At 39.3% G+C, this 17,010-nt stretch overlaps 1 protein-coding gene across 1 annotated transcript; it reads left to right on the forward strand.

The window, feature by feature from the left end:
• The first annotated feature begins 738 nt into the window (after window positions 1-738).
• Window positions 739-14,624, forward strand: tp73 (tumor protein p73). Its single transcript, XM_034144846.1, has 12 exons — window positions 739-989; window positions 1,880-2,128; window positions 9,107-9,293; window positions 9,520-9,635; window positions 10,131-10,240; window positions 10,692-10,834; window positions 10,980-11,068; window positions 11,184-11,311; window positions 11,613-11,767; window positions 11,877-12,009; window positions 13,417-13,510; window positions 14,223-14,624. Exons 1-12 carry the CDS (start codon window positions 969-971, stop codon window positions 14,622-14,624), a joined length of 1,827 nt encoding a protein of 608 aa, XP_034000737.1. The 5' UTR covers window positions 739-968.
• The last annotated feature ends 2,386 nt before the right edge of the window (window positions 14,625-17,010 follow it).

Here is a 17,010-nt window from a genome sequence, read left to right on the forward strand (position 1 = left end):
CCATGATATCTGTCGTGCTCCCTTTACTCAGGGTGCAAAGAAAATACGAACAAAATAAATTAAATTCTTTGATTAAGATCCTGTTTATGTTTTTTTTTCTTAGACAAAAAAACGATTGACTGGTCAAGGAGTTTTTTTGTTTAATGTGCAGGCAGAATCTCAAAACTATATTATTGTAGTAGTCACTTTTGATAAAGTTTCAATTTTCTTAATCCATTTTCTGCATACAAATGAAAATATTAATATCTAAATACTCCCACGCCCAAAATCATTGTTGATTTGATAAATACAATTTCCTATAATTATAGCATTTGCTTGGTTTGAATTTAGACAGATTGTGACAAATTCTGGAGTACAAAAATATAACGTATACAGTTTAAAGAAACCAATTGTCCATCCAATTATTAATGATGAATTGAAAGCTTTCCAAAGTGTTGAAGAGTCTCTGTTTTTAACAACATTCAGCCTTGACTGTTGATTTAATGCTTTATTGATTAACAATACTGGGTGGGGGGGTCTGACCCTTGAACTGTTATTTCATGTTTTTGTTCTCTCTCTTTCTTCCTCTCTCCCTCTCTCTCTCTCTGTCAGACCAGACAGTGTTTACTTAGTGCAGGCCTTCACAAGGTGTTTGGAGCGTGTGTGTACATGTGCCCTAGCATTGCCGTCTATGTCCGGGCTTGCCATAATTAGAATGTTGTTCCATTTTTTGGGTTCCAATCCGTCTTTCCCTCTCACCTTCACTCCCCTTGTCTCAGTCGATAATTTCTCTCTCTCCACACCATTCCTCACCTTTCTCCCTGTCCTGGCTGTAGGAGTCTCTGTGTGTGTGTGAGTGTGTGGTGTGTCCACTGATACATGCCTCACTTGGACAGTCTGGCTTGGCTATGAGCCCGCACTCTTGTTGCTTTGCTGTGTTTGGACGTTTTTGACTGCAGAGTTGACTATTGAGAGTAAAGCACTAGAAGATGTACTACATGAAAAAGAAGGTAATGGCTTTTTTCTTCTGCTCATAGGGTTATTGTGTGTTAACATGTGTCTATTTCAGTGTGGATAAATGTCAACAGTGTCTGTTATTGGATGCATTAGTACAGTTCAGGCTGCAGTGATAAATATTGGGATTTCTTTGTATAATTCAATGATTTTAAACATTAAGTGTAGGTCAGTTTGTCTTTTTAATGGTGAATCAGCTGATGTTAATTGGTGGATAATGAACTCATGTTTGAAGAAAGTAATTGTTTGATGTGTATTATTAGAAGGGGGGCATAATGACTTAAAGTAATTTAGTAGTTTTTTTTTGCCTTCTGACTTTTCTTTTCTTTTCGGGAGAGGGCATCAAATCAATAACAATTGCAGCAGCCACAAAGCAGTTTTCTTCTAAGCTAGAATAAAAGGGCCTCACAGTGTGCGTTAAGTGTGTCACCTCACACACAAATCGTTCCTCTTTTCAAACACAGTGGAGAGTATAAGAGGGGAATGGCAGGCAATTAGGCAGATTACGCCTGTGTTTTACAACTTGTCTCGTATAGCCCCAAGGAGGCTTCTGTGGAGACCTCACTGCAACCGCCGCTCACTTACACTCTCTCACATAAAAACACACAAGTTTGTGTCTCTGCATATTTCATGATTTTATCTACAAATCACAGTTGTTTTGCATGTATCACAGAAAAAGTGCTCGGGGTTTATCATGGACACTAGACAGTTACACATGCACCCGTCCCACACACATGCAGCATAAAACTACTTGTAATCTGACCTCCCTTTAAGTCTCCAAACCCTTGTCTCTCCGGCACCTCTACCTGTGCCCTCCCTCTGCCTCTCTGCTCCCTCCCTCCTTCTTTGCCTCCCTCATTCTCTTCCCTCTTCTTTTTCTCCCCAGTCCCAATACAACATGCTGAGCAGCAGCATGGAGAGCCTGGGGAGCCGTGCAACGTCCGCCAGCCCCTACAGCTCCGAGAACGCCTCCTCGTCCGCCGTGCCCACTCCCTCACCCTACTCACAGCCCAACTCCACCTTTGAGGGCCTGTCCCCTGCCCCGACCATCCCCTCCAACACCGACTACCCCGGACAGCACACCTTCCAGGTGTCCTTCCAGCAGTCTAGCACCGCCAAGTCTGCCACATGGACCGTGAGTACACACACTTTATTGGCTTTGGCATGCAGTGTGTGTGTGTATGTGTGTGTACATATTTTTTATTTCGCTCTGTCTTACTGAGTAACGACTGAACGCACACACATGAAAATGCACATTATTTCTCACACACTCACTCAAGCCTGCACATGTGCAGGCGTGTTGTGTGCAAGAGAAAGTAGAGCATCATTCAGTGATTCATCGTTACCTCCACTCACCTCTCGTAGCCAAATCTGATGTGATGAATGCAGCAGGGAAAGTTTGGTACGAGGTCCAGAAAGATTTATCCTTGGTCATCAATCTATTAAAAGCAAACAAAGTTTGACTTAGAAGTTTAAAAAAGAAAAACATTTTATTCTCTAGAACCATTTAATGTTTTATAAGTTAATTATAGTTTTAGCTACAGTCCTCAATGAAGAGTTTATGTATAATGAGTTTATGTCTAGAAATTGTCACCACAATATATCGTAATTGCAATGTATAATAAGAGGCTGGTACAGAATGTCAGTTATTCCCTGAGTGTGTATCGACATATGGTGTTACTTTTGTTTATGAGCTACAGAAATTGTAAGACAAATCTAAATTTATACTGCTACTACTACTCTTGCCACTAATACACAGTTAGTCGAGTAGCTTTAACAGTAAGAGTACAATACTGAAAGGATACATTTTGTCATGTTATGGGGTACATAAACAATAAACAAAAATGCCTGGGCCAAGACGTCATGACCCGATGAGAAGTCTCAAGCTGGAAAGGTGTCACCTCCGTCTGTCACACAGTTGACCTCCCTGAAACAAGAGAACCAAGAGACAAACTGCACTTCCTTCACCTGTGTGTGTGTGTGTGTGTGTGTGTGTGTGTGTGTGTGTGTGTGTGTGTGTGTGTGTGTGTGTGTGTGTGTGTGTGTGTGTGTGTGTGTGTGTGTGTGTGTGTGTGTGTGTGTGTGTGTGTGTGCGTTCAGGCCTGTGCATGTTGACTGTGTGATCAAATGAGGGGGCTCCTCCGCAGCTCTGTTTGCTGGAAGTAACCATGCATGCTGGGCTCTTTTACTCAGCCCTCAGTGATGTAAGAAGATCCCCCTCTGGACATTAGTGCGGTGGTCTTTGACCTGCTGCTTTTCTTTGTCTGTCTCTTTCTTCCTCTGGTCTTAACACACACTCATGGCTGTCACCTCTGGTGCCTTAAGTTTCGTCCTTCCCTCTCCTAAAATATGTCTATAATCCCCTTTCCCTCGCTTTCATTCTCTGATTCAGGTGTTTCTCACGGCCTCACTACAACGATAGAAACTGAGGAAAAAACAACAAGTATTAGCATGTTTTACCTGAGAAATAACTGCAAATGAAATCCTAAAATAAAGTTTCAACCTTGGTTAAATTTAATGAATTACTATTCTGCCCCTCAAATTATGTGTATCTGCCATCCCACTGGATTTCAGTTTAGAATAGTCCTACTAATTTAAGTGAGGAAAGCATGAGAATTCCCAAGGGTGCCTGCCAACAGATTATTTTACGCCACTCAGCAATCCAATCTAAACCTTTTTGCAACAAAATAAGCTCCTCTTAAGGACATTTGTTTGCAAGAAGACCCTTTGCAACCACCTGCACTAACATATCTAGACCGTTTTTTTGCACCAGGCGACCATAGACATAGGACAGCGTTTTCATCAGATGATGACGCAGGAGGAAAAGGATTGTGAGGAAACCAGTGATTATTCAGATTCCTCTGCTGCCATTAAAACAGAGGGATTAGAACAAGAAAGAGACCGGGGGATTGCTCATAGCTTTTATGGAGTTTACTGTAAAGCTTAGTTTTTAGCCTGCATGTCTTATTATGAGATTCATGAGGAATCAGAAGATGTATTTAAGTGTTATTATGCAAAAGCTTCAGAACAAAAACCTTTTTAATGTATAAAACTGATGCAGTATGATCATGTGTGATCCTGTAGGATATGACACTATTAATCGCCTAACAAGAAGCCTTCCAGATCTCAATACACTAAATGTAATACAGGCATTTAGTAGTTTGATAATATTAAACAGAACAAAACAAACCAAGAAAGCCAAGACTAGGCCAGGTTTGACATTATGTTGGCGGGTAATATTAAAAGTGTGAGTTGAAAAGAAAGGAGATTACGCACTAGCCTCTCGGAATGAATACTTGTGTACTTATGGGAGGGGATTTTCCAAAAAAGAAACAGGGGTGCATGAGGATTTGTGTCTTATGTGCATTTAAATCTGGGCGTGTCTATTTATGCAAAATGCATTGCAAGACCCAGGTTTGAACATGCTTGAAACAAAAGGATGGCTATGTGGACCAAACTGAGTAACCTTGTTTGAATGAAGGAGTTAACAGTCTCTGGGTTTCTTGCTGATTTCTTGTGGCCTCCGGCAATGGGGAATGCCGAATGCCATAGGGGCATATTGACTATAATCAGTTACCTAGCCGCCCCTTGTTCCCACCCCTCTGCCTCCCACTAAGAGCGGGTGGCATGCAGGGCTTTGGGAGATTACGAGAAATGTCTATTGCCTCAAGCATTTCTCATTTAATCCCATCTTCTCAAGTTGTCAACTGATTGATTGACGTTGGGGTTTGTGGCTGCATACAACTGGCCAGTCCTCCATGGAGAGTAAAGGGAAGGGATGAGAAGAGAAGAGAAGAGAAGTAAAGAAAAGAGAAGAGATCGGAATAGAAGATACAATTCCTTTTTTCCTCCCATCTATTATTATGATGTTTCCACATACATTAAGCCATCCAAGCCCTGTTTCAGCAAGACACTGTGCCTTACTGACAATAGCTCTGAGATTCTGCTGCTCTCTTGCCTCTTGAAGATGATTCCTTGGCTTGGACGCCAGCCTCATCATTGCTGGAAATTAGATATAACACCTCGGCCTTGTCAAATAATAAGACCTCTTTCCGTGCACTCAGACATCAGTTTGTGTGTGCGTGCGTGTACAGTATGTGTCAGGAGTGGAAGGGAGTGTGATGTGCTGGGTGCGGGCTCGAACATGCACTGCAAGGCGGCTTGTCAGAAGCTGCTCTTCCCAGCTATTAGCCTCTCTCCGTTAGGACACAAGTCTCAACATGTCTTGCATAATGCATCCTTCCCTTCCTTTCCCAATGCATCATCTGTGGCCACAACTGAATTGGCCAACCTGCAGTGCATCAGATCTGGGAAAACTCACTCGGAACATTTCTTTGCTCAAATGTATTTTATCAACACACAAGTAAATACATTAAGTTTGTGTGAGTCGGATCAATGTGTACAGCAAATGCAAGTTATTTTTAATTGTTATAAAAATAGATAAAGGGCTTGAAGAAAACAGCGTTATTGATATCTTTGATGAATGGTCAGGAAATGTTCTGGACTACTGTGTAACACTATGTGTATGCCATCATGTCAAGAAGACTGTGCCAGTGCTTTCAATTCATCCTTTAGTATGTCTAATAGCCGGCATTATGAAGACTTTATTGTGGAGTTTTTTTTTAATTACTAAATATTGTTTGCCGAAAGGTTTTAAATGACTCATCAATCACATAATGGTTAGAACTACAGGGTACCAGATGAGATAAGAGCTGCCTGTTTTCAAAGAATCAGCCTCTGTAAGTATAATTACAGACTGTATAGAAATCGAGCTTAGGCTGTGTGGATGTTCACATCTTGCTCAAAGTCAGCTCTCTGTGGCTGTATGTGCCAACGTATTTCATATTTGGACAGTTAAGCGAATTTGCGGTGGGCAAGCCGCTGCTTGTAAATATGGATGACGGTCTGGCAATTATCACTCTGTTTGTAGGAGCCTGTCAGGACCTGCCTCCACTGGTCCACCGCGAAAATGCGGGCCAGGGCTGGATGGCTAAATTAATGGATAGATCAATAGGATTTCATGGAAATTGAAACTTTATAGTAAGTTACCAGATAATTCTCTTAAAAGTCATCATCATATAACATTTTCAAGTGAATTGCAGGATGTGTTCCGGTCATTTGATGAAATCGGATTTATAGATGGGCTGCTGATGTATTTTATAGCTCAACAGATTTCAATTAAAATGGGTGGAACGTTAGACAATGAGCCAAGGTTTTTAGGGTTAGATTCAGGAAATGTTAAGGATTTTCTAAGCATTTTATTAACATTCACATTTCATATTATTCAATATTTTCCCTATTCCTTTTGTAAATGTCCTCTTGTCACTATAACCGTGAAGATATTTTCCAGATCATTGACAAAGCAAATAATCTCTTAAGCCTTTAAGCTTGTTTGTTTTCCTTTGATCTTTTTCTCATTTCTCTCCATTCATTCACTTTCTATATGACCTGAAAGGAGGCCCAGGTTATTAATCACTCAGCATTTCTTGTCTCAACCACAGCATACACATCAGATACTGTAATTTAATTGTTGCTGAACTTCACTTCTGACAATGACCCATGGAGCTGAACTCAAAGATGTGTGTGTGCATGCCTATGCCTTGTCGGTGCATGTGCACACTTGTCTGTGTTGTGGACGAGTTGAGACATCTTACCAGCCCCTGGAACAAAAAAGTAGTTTATGAGTATTTCTTTCATGCTCTTTGTGATGTTCAAAAACAATACTAATACTGGTCTCCATTGATCCCACAGCTTAGAAAAAAAACTAAAAGGTTTTAATTTTTTAAAAGACGAAAGCTGTTTTTCAATCCAACAGGATTTTAGGGTGTAGGTGGAATTTCAAATCCCTATTGACCACATTTCAGAACAGTATGTACCTGTAAGGTGGAAACCTTTTTAGTCATAGCAACGGTTAGAGTATTTTTAAGTGACAGAGAACACCGTCTCCTTCACATTTGAAGTTTTTGTCTTTGTAAATTACTAGTAAGAGAATCTCTGAGAAATTATTTATTCATGGTATTCCGTTGAGACTTGTCGGGAAAAGCTAGGTGGGAAAAGGCAATGTTTTTCACAGGTATTTCCATTGCCCCCTCAGGGTTGGGCTCAAGGCTAAGGGTGTGTGTGTGTGTGTGTGTGTGTGTGTGTGTGTGTGGTGTGTGTGTGTGTGTGTGTGTGTGTGTGTGTGTGTGTGTGTGTGTGTGTGTGTGTGTGTGTGTGTGTGTGTGTGTGTGTGTGTGTGTGTGTGTGTGTGTGTGTGTGTGTGTGTGTGTGTGTGTGTGTGTGTGTGTGTGTGTGTGTGTGTGTGTGTGTGTGTGCGTGCGTGCGTGCGTGGTGTGTGTGTGTGGGGCTTAGTAATGGTGTCACAACAAGGAATCCAAACCAATCCATGCAGTTGTTGGTGTAGGAATGACTCTTTTCCCAGCCGTCATCGGGCCGTCTGAGTGGTGTCTGGGAGAATCAAATCAGAGTCTGGATCATTAGTGGGAACTTCAAGAAGTACATTTTCATTTTTGGAGTATTGAATGGTTTTTCATGCAATATAAAGAACCTTAAATCCTGGAAACTCTTAATAGCAGTAGGGTACAGAAGTAACAAAGTCCAAGAGTCCAAAGAAAGTAAATTGTAACTTATATCCAAAATTATGGATGAGTGGGGAGAGACTCTGGAAATCAAAGGAAAGAATACAAATAAATGTTTTTTTTTAAAAGACAATTATGAGGAGAGAATTATAGTGGACTTCTGGAGTGGTAGAGCAGCAACTTGGACACTACCAACATGGACGGTTGATATATGCTTCCAAGACTTTCTAAAATCACCTAACCCTAACCCTGAGAATTAATGGTTAATACTTGGCTAAGAGATTTGGTTAATGGAAACCAGGGTTGAAGTCAAAGGCTCAAAACATACTCATCTAAAAAACTCCATGGACTATTCAACAAATAAAGATGATTTGATGATATATTTCAGACAAAGTTTGGAGAACATATGCTATAAATGGGATTCAAGGAATGCTATGAATGGGTCTATGAAAAAGGTTGGGTTTGACCATTCATTAGTGCGATTTTGTCACTCTCTCTGTACTCTACAATACTGTATTAGCCACATGCACTATTGTATAATGTATTCATGCTCATAACAGGATAACAGTCTTCTCATATTTTTCTGAAAGCTCTGTTTGATTTCCACAGGGAATATTTCTGAGATGTCCTGATTGTGTTGGGGCATGTTTTGGCTTCTCCATCACTTCTCCTGGTGTCTTTGGATGCATATGGCATTTACATACACACATGCGCGTATGCATGCATGTGAAAATGCTCGTTAACTGAGGAATGGCTAAAGACTTGTCTTTATCCCCGCTCAGCATATTTCCCTCCACCAGTTGTAGCATCTCACATTGCTGCCAAAAAACCCAGTCTGATAATAATCATTTATTCATTTTAAAGCCATATAATTACCTATACTACACAGACGATAATTTACCACAGATTTACCGTCCTTATGTATTTTCCCAATCCTTTTCCTTTCATGCTCTCTATTTCCTGAAATGACACGATTGGTTCTCCAGTTATAATTGTATGTGATAATTAAAGGATCCTGTGGTCGAAGGCAGCTGTTATACTCACATTATTACCCAGCTCTTTATTTGTCCACCTAGTTATTTAAAATAACAAAACAATTATTTTATCCGTGTTGATTAAACTTAATCACATGTTATTTCAACATATTTCCCCTCCTGAGACAATATATATATGATGTCACTGGTAGCAGAGATTAACCCTGCCACCTTTTTTATCTCGTTTGCTTCTTGACTGTTTATGAAAATGTGAAAAGACAACTCTCTTCTCTCTCTAATTTGCAGCGGTTTGCTCAGGAATTAGTTTGATAACTCAAGGAGAAAGAACAACTTCATGCAGATAGGAAAAAAAACGTATTCACATAACTGTTATAATAATTGTGTTGGACAAAGTATTAGTACACATCCCATGCAACTGACTGATTGTATATCATCTCGGAATACCTAATGTCTCAGCTCTTTCATGTATCATTAAACACCATGTATCAAACCAGACCACTGACTCGAGCCTCTCTGGTCCTGTGTGTTCTCCCCCCCCAGTACTCTCCCCTGCTGAAGAAGCTCTACTGTCAGATCGCCAAGACCTGTCCGATTCAAATCAAGCTGTCCTCCTCTCCTCCTCATGGCAGCATCCTCAGAGCCATGCCCGTCTACAAGAAGGCGGAGCATGTCACAGAAGTTGTCAAACGCTGCCCCAACCACGAACTAGGACGAGACTTCAATGATGGTATGACCGACAAATCTGGTCTTTTGATCCTTAACAGACCCCAATAGCATGCCCAATTATTTTGTTGTTGGGTGAAAAATGATGTGTTAGGAAGTAAATAACTGTGAAATCATGCAGTATACATAATTCATCAACCATTGCATGTTGTGCAATCTGTCTTTTATGTGTGATGCTTGGACTAAGATTGACCAACTCCTCACCTCTTATTCCATCCTTGTCTCACCAGGTCAAGCTGCCCCGGCCAGTCACCTTATCCGAGTGGAGGGGAATAACCTCTCTCAGTATGTGGATGATCCTGTCACTGGCAGGCAGAGTGTCTTCTTGCCGTATGAATCTCCACAGGTTGGTGCTCCATCATCTGCTGTGTATCAGAGACCCACAATGGATTGCATTAGGTACATTAGGGACAGAACTGATGGTCTACAGTAAACATCAAACATATGAGAAGGGATTTTGAGATATAGATTCTGCTAAAGTTTACATCTTAATATCTTGAAGATGTCTCTCATAGTTTTTACAATGAGCCGGAATGATGTTATCCAAAAGTCACAATGGATCAGTCGACCTCATATCAAAGATCCCGTCAATTTCTGTGAGGAACTCAATAGGAAACACATCTATAAATAAAGATGCCTGACAAGTCCAAACAAGTGCAAGAGTGAGAATTCATCATATGTGTTGTTGCACCTGAGGAGATTATCGAAAGCATCATTGCCTCCCTCAGATCAAAGCGCTCTACAACATTGCCCTCTGGTGGTGGATGGCCATATTTACTGTAACTAAACCAACACAATGTAGCATTCATTTATTGGTGGGATCCACTGTGTTGTGTTTCAGGTGGGGACTGAGTTCACAACCATCCTCTACAACTTCATGTGCAATAGCAGCTGTGTGGGCGGCATGAACAGGAGACCCATCCTCATCATCATCACTTTGGAGACCAGGGAGTAAGTCCACAAGTCACAATTGCAAACAAGGTTCTTCTTTTTAATCAAACAAAAATGCCCTGCCCTTTGTAAGGTGCTGTATTATGATTCTTTCTGGCACTGGTAGTTTAATTTTAAATGGACATTTTGAATTTGCCATTTTTTCTACAACAGTATACTGGCTACTGATAATGGACAAATCCCAAAGTGCCTGACATACTACAGAAGTAGCAGAAGTGCATACAATCAGATGTGTAATATGTATATAACACATCTGACTGTATGCACTTCTATTATGTAATATTCAGTTCCATTTACCATGATGATGAACATGTTAGCAAATACATACAATTGTGTGAGGCTTTGCAGTGTTTTGATCCACCAAAATAAAACTAAACTGAAAACTAAAGACATGGAGTGTTAAATAACCTACATTTTCTAAGTATATTTTTAACCTCAATTCTCTCTGCAGGGGTCAAGTGTTGGGCAGAAGGTCGTTTGAAGGACGGATATGTGCATGTCCCGGCCGAGACCGCAAAGCAGACGAGGATCACTTCAGGGAACAACAGGCCCTGAATGACAGTGTGGCCAAAGATGGCTGTCCCAACAAGCGCAGTAAGTTGAATTCTGTTTGGCTGTTGCCATACATTTAACAATAAACACTGACCAAAAACATCCAGGATGTATTTATCCTAAAAGAGATTGTGATTTTAAATTTGTATTTGTAACCTGAGCATATTTCTGTTTCTGTCATTTACAGACTTCAAACAGAGTCCACCAAATATTCCCAGTCCAAATATTAACATGAGGAAGAGGCGCCATGGAGAAGAAGAAATTTACTATATTCCTGTAAGAGTCTATCACACTGATGCAACGACTACAAGACAATCAAATGGTATCAAACACTGAGAGCAAATTTAAAAGAATGTGCTCACAAGTCATTATCATTATGTGTTGTGTGTAGGTCCGTGGTCGGGAGAACTTTGAGTTGCTGATGAAGATTAAAGACAGTTTGGAGCTGGTGGAGCTTGTGCCACAACCGCTGGTGGACTCCTACAGACAACAAACACAGCAGCAGCTTCTGCAGAGACCGTGAGTCACTCCAACACTAACGTATGCACAGGCACACAGACAGCAGCTGGAACACAGACTGTATGTTAAAAGTGTGACTGTAAAGATTAGATTTTCCCAAACACACACAAAAAGGTACATAAAGATCACACACAGTTTACTTGATAACCATTGCTTTTGCTGACGTCTATGAGTAGAAAAAGGAAGAGGTAAAAGTTTTAAATACTTTTTGACTTCCTTATTTCTTTACGTTTTTTTGCACTAAGTAACAAACAATATACACATTTCTCTAACCTTAACTCCATTTTCATCCTTTCTCAAGGAGCCATATAGCATCCCCCTCCTCCTACTCTCCAATGTCCAACATGAACAAGCTTCATACCCACGGAGGCCTCAACAAACAGTCCTCAGTTAACCAGCTGGTGGGGCAGCAGCACCAGCAACACCCCTCTGCCCCCATCTCCATAGCTCATATGGGTAGGTATTTACTGCATGTCTGAATCAAATCACATTCACTTAAACTCATTGCATGTTTAAAACCAATTCTGCTGCCTATTATTTCATTGATCACCCCTCTTTTTCACAGGTTCTAACATGCTCAACAGCCACCACATGCAGGGGAATGGTGATATGAATGGTGGCCACAACAGTCAGACTATAGTGTCTGCCTCCCACTGCAGCCCACCCCCTCCATATAACCCTGACCCCAGCCTCGTCAGGTACCTCACCCTCCAATGACACTATTTATTTATCCTCCTGTAAAGGGCCTGCTGACAATTAGATGCACTTGTTGGGTTAAACATTAATGGGTGCCAAGTTGATGCCAAAACAGATAGTTCGTTTGGCATTGTTTACGCACATTTGGTCAAACTGTTTTTTGTAAAAGTTCCCAATGTGTTTAGATGGAACTGTAGTAAACAAGTAACATTTGATTATGGCTGCTTTGTAAAAGCTTGCAAATACATCAGAAATCTCCTCACTAGCATCCATGGCTGGTGCCATAATGAAGGTCCACTTAAGAATTGGCTGCATGGAAATAATGTCTTTACCTACATACAAAATGGAGGACGTTATTTAAATGTTATGGTCGAAGATTCATTCAGTAATGTTTTAAGTAAAAGTGAAGTGTGTAATGGTATGTTTGTTACCAAAGTTTGGCCACTAAACGGTTTTGGGTCTGCAGAAGAACGAAATATGACCAAAAGTATCTTTGTTAGCTGCCGTAAAGTAATTTGCAAAACAGTTGATATTCTTGTCCAAGCTAGTTAGAAATGTGATGAGCTCCTATCCAAAAACAGCACATTATTCATGTCTGTTTATGCTGCTCATACGGCGAATCAGCTCAAGAGTTGTAGACCTTCACTATGGCTGCCAGAGGGTTTGATATGTCACCCAAAAACCCCAAATGGGTATCATACACTTATATAGATGTTATACACAATCTTAAGTTGTTCTCACTGTCATTATGTATAGTCGTCCTTTGCAATGCACTACAGCACATTTTCTTTAAAAGAGATGTTCATTGTTGATGTTCTGTTTGATTGAAAACAGTTTTTTTCCATATATTTCTAAGATAACTTGTCAATGCAGTTGTTTCAATACTTAGACTTTGCTTTTGCAATTTTTACATTTTTTCTTTTTCCAGTTTTTGGGTTTCTAGATTGTTGTGTCTTTTGTACAGTTACATTGTACAGTTAGCTTCTTTTTCAATTACACTGTATGTTGCCAAAACGTTAACATTTCATGTATTTATAATAAAGGTTCTTCATCAAAGCAAGAATGGCCTTATGAATCATTCATATAAATGCATGTGTTTTTGTTTTACTTCCACTGCATCTGTCAAGATGTAAACTTTCTGTACACTTGAGGCTCAATCTATGACCTAGATCTTACACTCAGTTAAAAACTTAATTAGATAATAAAGAAATATAATAAGTTACTTTTCTCTACAATTGTGTCTAAAATAAATACTGACCCTAACATTTTAGTAAGGATATTATTTATTCTTCTCAAGTATAAATACACCTTTCATCAGTGTTAAGCAAGTTGATTTTGATTTTAAAGTCATACTTTTGAAGCTGTGGTCCAATGGCAGTCTAAGCAGCCCTGCTTTTCTCCTCTTACAGTTTTCTAACCAGTCTGGGCTGTCAGAACGTCATTGAGTACTTCACCTCCCAAGGCCTCCAGTCTATCTACCAACTCCAGACTCTCACCATGGAGGTAACCTCTTCGTTCCTGCACACACAATCTCACAGTGAATTATAACAATGACAACTTGCTCTTCAGAATAAGGGTGAAACTAGATACCTGTAGCAATGATAATTGTGGTATTCAAATATTAAATATTGAAATCATGTTTATAATAAACATATGATAGTAAAGTGAATAATCCAGTGCTTCTTAAATAATTTGTTGCGTTTACTGTTGTCTCCCTCCCCCAATTCATTTGCCAGAAAAAGAGTAAAAATGCCAGTTGATTTAGTTACGTTTTTGATTGATAGCATTTCTATTTTTTAAATGTTCAAAATGTTATATATTGTTATATATGTTAAGATATTGCGATCTATCTTTATTGTTAATGATTTGGCCTACAGTATCAACAATCTGATAATGTGACAGCCCTACTTCATAGAAAGAAAAAGAAATAGAAGAAAATAGTTTTGCAGCAAAACACCATTGTATGAAGAGAGCAAACAATTGATCCCATAGAAAGCTTTTGCAAAGCATCGAGGGTGGAAGTATTTTTGCCCAGTCTTACCAAAGGTACCCGGTGGAGTATTTAGGACCCCTAGTGGTGATGTAAAGTATTGTTATAAGCAGCCTCCCATTTTCAAGGAAACAGACGATGCACATGAACTCCTATGTTCCTTCCTTGTTCACAGTTTTCTCCTACATTCTCACACTCCAATGTCTAACTTTTTGCCATCAACAGGATTTAGCTGTACTGAAAATACCGGAGCAATTCCGCCTTGCAATCTGGCGAGGTCTGCAGGACATGAAACAAGTTGCTCCCCTCCAACTGCCTGCCTCCACTCATCACCATGACTATCATGGCCAGCAGCTCCTTCGCTCCAGCAGCAACATGACTGCCTCTGCCATGGCTGCCATTGGGTCTGCCAGTGGGGAACTCCAACGTCAGCGCGTCATGGAGGCTGTGCACTTTCGTGTCCGCCACACCATCACCATCCCCAACCGGCCAGGTGTTGTTGGGTCGTCAGGGATGGCAACGGGTGCTGATGAGTGGGCTGACTTTGGTTTTGATATGCCCGACTGCAAGCTGTCACGTAGCAAGCACTCCATCAAGGAGGAGTTCATGGATAGTGATGTTCATTGAGCCTGAACAACGTCTTTGGACCGTTTCTCCAATACTTTTGTCAGCATCATCCTATTTACAAATTAAACACATGTGGATTGGGTCTCTGAATGTTGTTTTAGGTGTTGATGTCATGTTTCAGTCAGTGATATTGCAGAGAAACAAGTTTGACTTTGATTGTTGGACATTTGAGTGTGCTAATGCACTTGTCTTTTTTTTTTAGTGCTTGAACAATTGTTCAACCCAGAAGAGTGAACACAAAAGGATGTCACAAGTGAGGAATATACTTTTTGGGACTCTTATAAGTGCATGCAGACATGTATTGTATTTTTTTCTGCAAACCAAAATGTGTATTGGCTGAAGTGTGAAATAATACATGACACATTTAGTTATTTTACAGCATCCACTTACATCAACAGCGAACATAAAATGTAACAAAATGACAATCGCACAAATGTCACAATAGACTTATAACCATTTCACAACTTGTGTTTGAATAAGCAACATTTGTTCTAAGCTGACTTATTTATTGCTTTGTCAGTTTCCTCTCATCTGTACAAATGTATATATTGTATCTTGTAAATGTTTGAGTCAGTAGATGTGGTTGAAAAGGGGTATTTTAATTCAGAATGGTGTATTTCTTGTTTGGTAAATCTGGTTTGAAAAAAAATCTCACGGCTATGGGAACACATAGTCATGTATATTTGTAATGGCTATTGAAATGTGATATTCAGCATACCCTTCTCATTTCATTGTTTGAAATTGTTGAATGAGCTTTAGTATTAATAGTGTGTAATCAGTCGACATATACTATGAGAAGTTACACATTTAATCCATTACCTTTTTTATTAAGTCATAGGAAGACTGTAATCCTTGTAAAGAAAGACATTTCAAAACAGTTGAGAAAAAAAACAGTATTATATATGTTATTAACAGGGATTTAATCAGAATTGTGAATAATAAATTGGGAATAGCATCCCTGTTTACCACAACACTAGACAAGACTGTAGCATTTTTGTCTTTCTGTGTATTTTAAAAACCTTGCAGGGCAAGGTCCTCGTATAATGATTATAGCTAGTTGTGTACGTACTTATGTGTATCTTCATGGCACTTGTTTGTGGATATTTAATAGCAACATTCCAGGAGATAGAAATCAATATATGGTTTTATTTTTTAGATTGCTATCAAGCACGATTAGTCATGGTGCAATTATATTTGTGTCAAATGTGTTTGTTTAAATACTTGACATTGTACCATGATAATAATTTCTATCTGATTTGTATGCTTTGTTATACTTTCACCCACTAATTACCAACTGGTCGAAAAGAGCACTTTAATGCTTTAAAAGTAAAACAATTTAGGATTATGTGTGCTTATGATCAGTATTATGAATTACCACATTGTACATAAAAGTAGTGATTGTTTTTATATACCTAGTCGTTTTTCGTTATCAGTTTTGTAACAATTATTGATGTACCTGTATATCTATTGCTGTTCATCAATGCCCATTCGTTTTTGAAGTTGTTCAATGTTTCTTTTTTTTATAATGGATATTAAAATATTTGCCTTCCTTTATAATGTGTCTTTTTCGAAGTCAAAATGTTTTGATCAATTACCCTGAGTTTTATTTGAAAGTACACATACATGTTAAGGGTATTTTCTAAATCTAGGCAGTGTTTTACGCGACATGTATCAAAACAAATGTATTTATATTACAGTATACGCTTTGGCTTCTGTTCGTTTATGGGGCATTCTACCGAATTAGTACAGTAAGTGCTGTCCCACAACAAGAACAACTATTTAACAAAACAATTAAGTATTCAGACATAGATATTTACTAAGAATATGTTATGGTCTATTTAAACATAAGGCATTACATTATATAGTGATAAGCTTAATATATACAAAAACATCATTTATAGGGTACTTTCTATTGGGAAGTAGCTGTCCCCAACCCTGACATCTACATTTCAATTTCTGTAAATAACACTTAAAACATTTTTATTTGATTGTGTTCAATGGTGTATTTAGAAGATCTTTATGATTACATTCAAACAGAAGTTGGAATATTTAGATTTATTGTGGGTTTAATTTTTTAATAAAAAAACTATACTAAAAAATGTCACTATCGAAACACAAGGGGTTTTAGTCCAATGGCTGAGCCTGGTTTTTAGCCACACCCCTGCATTTTTGACAAGGCAGTGACACTGCATCCCTGTCCCTCATGGCTGAATGTTAAGTAGCTCGATCCCATACTTTTGATATAAATCTCAGTGTTTCCCCTACCATTGTCTTGGAGGGGCGCTGCGCCCCGCCAACGGAGCCCCCCCTGAAATTCAAGGTGGTTTCTTTTTATATATATTTTTTTTATATATAGCACCAAATTGCACCAAATCTATATCTACTG

The sequence above is a fragment of the Trematomus bernacchii genome, unplaced genomic scaffold, assembly GCF_902827165.1.
Source record: "Trematomus bernacchii unplaced genomic scaffold, fTreBer1.1, whole genome shotgun sequence".
NCBI lineage: Eukaryota > Metazoa > Chordata > Actinopteri > Perciformes > Nototheniidae > Trematomus > Trematomus bernacchii.

What these genes read in the sequence shown, in the direction of transcription:
- tp73 (XM_034144846.1), top strand. Translation starts at nt 969, where the DNA reads ATGTACTACATGAAAAAGAAG. An exon ending in CCAAGTCTGCCACATGGACC is followed by an intron (nt 2,129 to 9,106) that starts GTGAGTACACAC and finishes CTCCCCCCCCAG; the next exon opens with TACTCTCCCCTGCTGAAGAA. An exon ending in AGGACGAGACTTCAATGATG is followed by an intron (nt 9,294 to 9,519) that starts GTATGACCGACA and finishes TTGTCTCACCAG; the next exon opens with GTCAAGCTGCCCCGGCCAGT.